This window comes from Cibotium barometz, chromosome 47, assembly GCF_041138505.1.
Source record: "Cibotium barometz isolate CiBa-2024 chromosome 47, ASM4113850v1, whole genome shotgun sequence".
NCBI lineage: Eukaryota > Viridiplantae > Streptophyta > Polypodiopsida > Cyatheales > Cibotiaceae > Cibotium > Cibotium barometz.
The window spans coordinates 962,183-970,580 of record NC_141092.1 but is presented as its reverse complement, the minus strand read 5'-3'; the positions used below and the strand labels follow the sequence as shown (position 1 = coordinate 970,580).

The 8,398-nt window shown below is 41.8% G+C and overlaps 1 protein-coding gene across 3 annotated transcripts; it reads right to left on the bottom strand.

Moving 5' to 3' along the window:
• Nucleotides 1-494: 494 nt before the first annotated feature.
• Nucleotides 495-4,623, bottom strand: LOC147611246 (protein NARROW LEAF 1-like). Of its 3 annotated transcripts, none has more exons than XM_086785058.1 (6): nt 3,676-4,623; nt 2,930-3,500; nt 2,336-2,479; nt 1,980-2,220; nt 1,380-1,883; nt 495-1,153 (listed from the first exon to the last, which is right to left on the bottom strand). In XM_086785058.1, exons 2-6 carry the CDS (start codon nt 3,473-3,475, stop codon nt 732-734), a joined length of 1,857 nt encoding a protein of 618 aa, XP_086641184.1. In that variant the 5' UTR covers nt 3,476-3,500; nt 3,676-4,623; the 3' UTR covers nt 495-731. The 3 variants fall into 3 exon arrangements, with proteins under 3 accessions (XP_086641184.1, XP_086641186.1, XP_086641185.1); XM_086785060.1 differs by having other exon boundaries at nt 495-1,147; XM_086785059.1 differs by having other exon boundaries at nt 3,599-3,717.
• Between the last annotated feature and the right edge of the window lie 3,775 nt (nt 4,624-8,398).

The window sequence follows — 8,398 nt, the reverse complement described above, 5'->3', positions numbered from 1 at the left end:
TCACTCATGACTCTATCTCTAGACCTCTAGATGGGATTGCATGTACAATTTGGCAAACTTTGTCAACTTGAAAGGGCTTCATGCCAAAGACATTTGGATTGCATAATGGCAGTGCTTCCTTGTAATTTCACACTCTGTTTAGTGAAAGATTCAAGCTTTTCCTTGTTTTCTTTTAATTTTTCAAAGGTACCCGAGTGTCTTTCCTGTTTAAAGACTTCTTCTATTTACGTTGCTTTTTCCTCTTTATTTTTTCTTTAATAATCCCGAGTCTGAATTAAAATAGAACATAAGAGAGTTCTCACCCACATGAATGCTTCACTATAAAGCAGTGTGAGACCAGTAGCCACATCAAAAGAATAAGCACTATTGGCCTGCCTTGGAACCTAACACTAGTGTTGGGGTCTTGAAAACAGAACAGAAGCAACACAATGTGAAGGTGCTACTTCAATACATAAAGATAGACCATGAGAGACGTCAGTTGAATGGAGGGCTGCAGAAAGTACATTCAAATTCAACCAGCTAAAAGTAACTAAATTTACAGCTCTGTAAAAGGCACATCCAGCTCAAGGGAAGAGAGCTGCTATGTTGTTCAGAGTATGGACTATCCGACAGCAAAACATAGAATAGCTCTGTAGAGCCAACGCATGGAGATTAGACATTTGATTAGCTGACTTTTGAGCCCTCTTCCCTTCATTCACCTACTCAGACCTCCAAAAACCCCTCTGGCTCATTTAGCTCTCTGATGGCCTCCTCTTTTTTACATGTCTATCGAACAGATGAAGGCCGAAGGAGAGGTCTTCACTGTTGCCACCATCATTGTTGCCAGCAATACCATTATGCTCGGGCTGCAGATCGTGTTGAGTAAAACCAAAATCTAAAAGCTCAAGCTCCACGGTAGATATAGCAGAAGCCGGCTCTTTTGATGTACTGATGGGTGGCCGCTCATCATGAGCCCCACCCATCTGTTCATTGCCTGTATGTTGCTGCTCACTCCGGATTTGCATATCAGCAGTTGAGAGTTCTTCATAACCTGCAGGTTGGCTTGTTTCCCCTCTGTCTTGTTCCCTACCTCCATGACCGCCGGCTGATGTCTCTTCCACAGTTGGCCCCATTACTAATCCCACTGTCCACTGCCTCTGTTCCTCGACTGCAGCTAATGTCGTATCAGTGAAGTAAGGAGATTAGACACTACTAAGAAAGATACATACTGCGAGGCTTTCCTACTTCTGAAAACAAGCTAATATATGCATGCCATTGTAGCCCTCAACCACACCAGTTGGCTACATGCTGGTATACACACAGACTTACAAGGACCAGCAAGCCTGGCCTTCGAGTTAAACCAAAAAGAATGAATGGACCAAATTTTTACAGAAGAGTACCTGCAAGTCCCTCACTGCTTGTGATCACAGACAGCTGGAGCAGGTCTAAAAGACGACCAAGATCAACTCCACTTGTCCAGTTCTCTGGCCCGCACCCATTCCGAAGCTTTAAGCGGCCCCGATTCGCAGTTCCTCCCCATATGATACCCACAGGCCTAGGTTTCCCACCACCTTCTCCTCCCACGATGAGTATGAGGCTTCCACTATCACCCTCTAAATCGAATGCCTGCCCATTTTCTCCTACAATGAGAAAATCTGTGAAGAAGCAGATGCCTTTCTCATCGTTATACTCAAGGGCATAAGCCATGATGCTTCCCTTTGTTAGGCCTGAGCTCCTCCCCACTTTGATCACTTGCTTTCCTACAATGCTGCTTACCGGCGCTTGGAGATCTAAAACCATTACTGCTCCCATCTCACCTACCCCTTTGACAGTGGTGTTCACTCGTGACATATCAAAGCAGTCTCCAAAAGGAATGAAGGCACCGTCTGCCCGCACGAACGTCTCTGCCAATTTCCAAACAACTATATGCATGAGACCCCACACAATACTGAAAGCTTATGGGATGGGAAAAACTGACACATCTAGTAAAGACTTCAAACCTGGGTTCATGCTTGCAAAAATGTTATACCACAAGTCATCTGTGATGAATGAGGTGGCCCTTTCCACAGCACCCAAATATACACCCGGACCAAGGATTGGTGGCAATGGATGGAACATCTTCTGGTTCGGATAATCCAGGTCCACAGCAACATGTCGGTTGGTCAAAAATCCAACTTGACGTGATCCAGTTTTACTTTGAACTATAGCTCCAAGTGTCCCATATGTCTCTTGACTTGCCACCTAGTAGAAAAGATTTCAGTAGCTTAAAACACACCATAACGATTGCTAGCATTTTCGACACTACATGAGCCAATCTGCTTAAGATATACTCTTTTACATGAAGGGAGTAACATACCTGAGAGCCTGGACCTATATGAGGATCATTTCCTCGTAAGCCCTCCACCAACTCAGTGTAAACTTGCTCCTTTGGGGTAGCTGTTGGAGCCCCATAATAGGAGAACTCTACAACATCCACATCACACCAGATACCTCCTGGTCCCTGCAAAGCTTTTGATTTAAAAATGTTCAGCATGCAAATGTTATAATAGGAAGATCAGTAGATTCAAGTAGCTTTTCAAGATGGGAAAATCAGTAGATTCAAATGTTCAGCACGCAAATGGTATAATGGGAAGATCAGTAGATTCAAGTAGCTTTTCAAGATGCACACTACCGATGCTGGCTTGAGAGAGAGAGGGAGAAAGGGGGGGGGGGGGGGTGATAGGTATGATGAAATACTCAGGGAGATAATGGAAAGGCCAATTTCTATGCTTCGCATGACTGTCAAAAGAAAACTTTCCATATTACAAAATGCTTCTTGCATGCCCTCACAAGCACCACAATGTTATATCACGTGTACGCTCCGAATAACTGCTTTGTCTTAGCATGATGAAAAATTAAGAAAAGGCTTAATTCTATTAACAAATTCACAGTGTATTGTGAGAAGCTGCACCTCAAGCACTGGAGGAAGCTGATGAAGCTGATGAAGCCATTGCTTATGGACTTTCCGAGCTACAAAAACAATAATGGCCAGAATGTCGGTGACCATCCCATTCCTCGTCCGGAATCCTACTGCTGTTCCGAGGCTATATCTCCTCAATTCCTTGCTATGGAATGCCCTTATGGTCATGAGATCTAAGAGGGTAGTAGCCTGCTGTCCAGATGGTGCCCTCTCATTTGTCTCAGATACACACTCCTTCTGTAGGCCACTGAAGTAAGCTGCTCTCTCTTCAGCAGTTCCATGAGAACGTGACAATGGAGGCCACCGAAAGTAAGCCGCACTCCTCTCTGTATGCTGGCCACTTGATGCAATGGCTTGCATTGAATTACTCTCTAACCCTGGCTGCTGCTTATGTTTATTTTCTGAAGAGAAGGGGAGGGCATCATGGTGGAGAGATGATTCTTCTGACAAAAGAGGGGATGATTTCCGACGGCTGCTATGAAGCACATGGTTGATGTCCATCTCCTTACTGGGCACCCCTTCTCCTCCTCTCAACATCTAGGCTGTTTATACTAATCAGCACCTGCAAAGCAAAGACAAAAATAGGCATGGTAGATCAACATCCCGTATAGAATGAGAACAAAAAAAACTCTGCATTGATTGTGTGAAGGTGTACCCTACCACTGAGAGGACTTTAAACTCGAGCAGCTCAAGGTTTATAAGGTTGAAAAGAACAGACATGACATGGCATGAGATACCTTGATGAGCTGCCACACATCACCAGTTTTCTGGATACTGAGGGGGATGGAGGCCATTAAATGCAGGGAAAAGTGATCTTGAAACACTGTAGCAACAACCCATCAGCCCAAAGATCCATGTCTAATCTAGTGGGATGATGCAAGTTTTTCTCTGGTTTTCTTTAAGGGCAGCAAAATGGGCTGTGTTTTATCGCTTGCAAACTAGGGCAATGCGCAAGCACGCATGGCCCCCCTGTACCTTCTGCAGTAACCAATGCTGAAACTGCAGAATTTAACATGTAATGGGGCTTGACCTTTGTATAGAATCCAGGGGCTATGAGGGGCCGTCGATGCTTTTCAGTAGTGGTAGTCAGAGAGCTTCTTGCCAGCTTGTTTGAAGAGATGGGCACCTGGTAAAAGACCCCAATATGCAGAGGGAAGCCATGATGTAGCCTCTCACAGGGCCATGATGGATCCTCCTGTGATGGGCGTGACAACAAGAGCAGGCTGCAGCCCCAGAAGCTCTTTGTTGTACCCAACACTCACTCTCTCTCTCTCTCTCTCTCTCTCTCATGACGAAGTAACATAAAGCGTCTCATGTGGGCAATTCACTGAATGCAGTCCAAGAGCTCATCATACCACAGCCCCCCCCCCCACACACACACACAGATCCACCCACACACATACATACATACAAACATACGGTATACACACACACATATGTATATACGGGTACAATACTACAATGTCCAAGCAGAGCTACGCCACTACCATGGCAGAAGCAGACCCCAACCCAAGCAAATTTTCTGTGTGTGGGTGTTTTGGGGGCGGGGGGGCCGCTGCTGAGAGTCTCAGAGCTCAGAGAGGAGTGAACCAGGTGACTAATGGAAGTGACCGGGGCAGACAAAAGGACCTGGGACAGCAATCATAGAAAGAAAGCCCAGGACATGACAAGGGCACAAGAAACATGAAGAAAAAAACAGAGGGGTTTTAATATTTATTCTCTCCAATTCTGAATTTAAAAAATCCATTTTTAAAAAAGAGAGACAATTGCAAATTCCCACGAAAAAGGACTAAATAAACACAAAACACACTGTTTTTTTTTCTTTTTTTTTTCCGCCCTTTTTGGCAGAGTAAGGTGCAGAGACGTAGGACGAGAAAGCTTCGAAAGGCTCCCCCGCAAAAAGCTTTTAATGACTACACTACGAGGACAGGTCAAGAGCGCCAAAAGTGGTAGGTACCCACACCCTGCCACAAGAAAGAAAAAACGAGGAGAAAACAAGTTAGAAACAAGTTAGAAGAGTCAAGAGTCAACACTTGTTTGATTGACTATGATGTGGCACGGCACTCCGGAGTCCAGCTCAGCATCCTACGTGGCTGAAGTATGTGGCTGATTAAACACTTGTTGGGAGCACAATATGCCTAGCTAGATGTGGCAATGCAGTTATTGTCAATGATGGATTGGGAGCACAAAAAACCACATGTGCTCAGCTAGAGGTGGCAATGCAAGTATTGTCGATGATGGATTGGTATCGTAGTATTGTAGGTAGTTGTTCCTACACTCAATGCAATTGACCACCACCACGATGGCGGTGGTCGTTGAGAGGAAACATTTAAGAGAGAAAAACAAACTCTGAAAAGTAACAGGGTGGGAGATTGTAGAATGATGGAGAAAGTGCCACCTATACTAATTCCAATGTGGTGGTGGTCGCTGTGAAAGGAAAAATTTAAGAGAGAAAAAAAAACTCCGAAAAATGACAGTGTTGGAGATTGTAGAATGATGGAGAAAGTGCCACCTATACTAATTCTAATGTGCACCGTGGTGGTGGTTGAAAGGAAAAATTTAAGAGAAACAATTGACGGTGGGAGGTTGCAGAATGATGGAGAAAGTGCCACTTATACTAATTCCAATGTGCCTCCAGTGTTATTTAACTGCTTGGTGAATGGGCTTTGTAGAAGTAACATGTGAGAACAACTCCTAGGTGGAGTTAAGCACATGTTTCGAGCCCATCAAGCAATGTGGAAGCCAGCTGGTACAATCAGTAAATGGTTGCTCCCCCCCCATCACAATAAGACCCAATTATACATGCATGTGTGTTCCATGCATGTGTGTGTAGGTGCGTGTGTGTTTTATGCATGTGTGTGTAGGTGCGTGTGTGTTTTATACATGTATGTGTAGGTGCATGTGTGTCATGGAAAAGCATGGAGCTTAAGTTGGGGTAAGTGTGTGCACATGCATGAAAAACAAAGACAAAGGTTCTTAGAACGATACATGTTCTTCTTTTGCATTGTAGACACAAGTCTGAATTAAGATTGAAAAGAGTGTAGTCGCAAGAATTCACTTCTAGATATCATTTTTACAAAAGCTTTATTGTTCTTCATAGGCTATCACTAAGATGAAAAGAGCTTAGTCACAAGAATTCACTTCTAGAACTCATTTTTACAAAGCTTTAGCATACTTCATAGATTATCACTATGTGCATTTAGCGTTCTTATAATCAAACAAAAAAAATTGAAAGAATTAATTGAGAATTAAAACTAAGCTAGGGTAATTAAAAAATAAATTATAAAGTATAGGTGTTATAATGGCTATTGTCGGCTCTACCATTTGTAGAGAGACCTCCAAGGGAAAACTCTCACATGCAACCATCCAAGACCATAGTTAGGTTAGTATGTAACTATGAGTATGATAGGCTTCATAGAGTTCACCCGGTTGTTATCCTTGTCCAAACAAATGGCTACCTTATTTCGTCCGCCCATATTATCATGGATTGGACACTTTGCTTTGATCTTGGGGGGCTTGTAGAGTATAGAAGGAAGAACTTGAAATTCATCTCTTAGGCACAATACTCGGCCGAGTTCCAAATCTATTTAGTTACAGCAAGTTGTCATTACATGTTCTTGGTCATGGTCAACTTGACCATGACCAACTGCTATTACATGTTCTTGGTCAACTTGACCCACGACTAGCAGTGTAGATTTATCTACCCTCGCAAGAATTAGGGATTTTGATCGGGGTTCTATAAGGTAAGAGAGCTAGGTGGAATGGTTGTAAGGGTGCTTGGACCATAGACATAGCTAAGATAGGATGGAGGTAAGAGAGCTCGGTGGAATGCATATAAGACAGCTAGGTGAATTGTATATAAGGAATCTTGGGTCATAGAGAGAGGAGGGGGGGAAGAGGTATAATATGGTACAAATTGTTGCTTTTGGGAAAACATGCAATGATTATGGGACAACATGGCATTGTGGGCCAAGATGCCATACATCAGACATCCATTTATCAGACATCCATTTTTATCTTTGAGCATGGTAGGCATTATATTGTTGTAGTTGGTGGTGATGTTTAGTCATCATTTGATTTTTGTTATGTCTTTTGTGTTGTAACCAAGTCCCAATAATGGTGTTATGTAGAAGAACAAAGGATCTATAAGGGGACTCAAGAGTCATACAAGTGGCTCGTGATGTAACCCAAGGAGAAAATGGTGGTGTGTGTTGGCTAATGAAAGGTGGAGTTTTGACTTGAGAGTTTTGACTTCTCAGGTTTGTAAGTAGGGGTTAGGAATAAAGGACCCTACCTAAAACCGCGAGGATTATATGGCTAGGGAATAGCACATTAACCCTAGCAAAAATCACATAAAGGACCCTACCTAAAACTGTAGGGATTATATGGCTAGGGAATAGCACATGAACCCTAGCAAAAAGCACATAAAGGAAACCCCACTCGAGAGGCATGAACAAGCCTGAATCGAAGAAATCTAGAGCAAAAATTTCCTCCCAAGCTCCATGTTGTTCTTCAAGTTATGTAGAGAGTGGGCATGGGTTAAAATTTTGGGCATAAGGGTGTTTTTATATGTGGGATGATGTGTGTTGAGTGGCTAGTTGTGGCATGCCAAGAATGCATGATGGTAGTGTGGATTTACCACAACGGTGTTTGTGTTAGTATAGAGGTGGTGGGAGCCCATGGTAGGAGGATGTATCTGTCATGAAGAGGCACACTTGCAAATTTTTGTACGCAGGTGCTCAAGTTGGACCAAATCTAGCAGCGGGGAGGATGACAGTTGGAGTGTTGTAACTCTAAGGTTTTTAAGAGGGGTAGGGAGCATCCAAGGTAGGGAAGGGGTAGTAAGGATAAGCTTAATATAGTTTTAAGACATGCATTCCATTTTCGTACCATTGTGTCATTGGCATGGTATTGTAAAGAATTAAACAATATAATATTATATTAATAATAATGAACTACATATATTAATGATATTAGGCGTATCAATATAATAATATAATTGATAAAGTATGTTATTTATCGTACATCATAACATTGACACCAAAGATATAATATAATGGTATTTGTAATAGTAATATGTGCTATAAATAATACATATGACACAATATCAAAACTATCATAAAAATACCACAATGATTATATTTTATTTTAGTTAAATCTATACAATAAAGTGATAAGTGTATATGCATTATAATATAATGGTATTTGTAATAGTAATATGTGCTATAAATAATACATATGACACAATATCAAAACTATCATAATAATACCACAATGATTATATTTTATTTTAGTTAAATCTATACAATAAAGTGATAAGTGTATATGCATTATAATTTCTAATAATATCCAATAACATACTTATAAGGTGATATATAGTTGATAATATAGTGTGTTATATTGTATTTTATTGAAGAATCTTATACTTTATTATGACTAGTAATATAACAAACCATGTTT

Coding starts and splice junctions, on each gene's coding strand:
- LOC147611246 (XM_086785058.1), bottom strand. CDS start 3,475: ATGTTGAGAGGAGGAGAAGGGGTGCCCAGTAAGGAGATGGACATCAAC. Junction 2,221..2,335: donor ATATAGGTCCAGGCTCTCAG/GTATGTTACTCC, acceptor CTTTTCTACTAG/GTGGCAAGTCAAGAGACATA. Junction 1,884..1,979: donor TTTTGCAAGCATGAACCCAG/GTTTGAAGTCTT, acceptor GGAAATTGGCAG/AGACGTTCGTGCGGGCAGAC.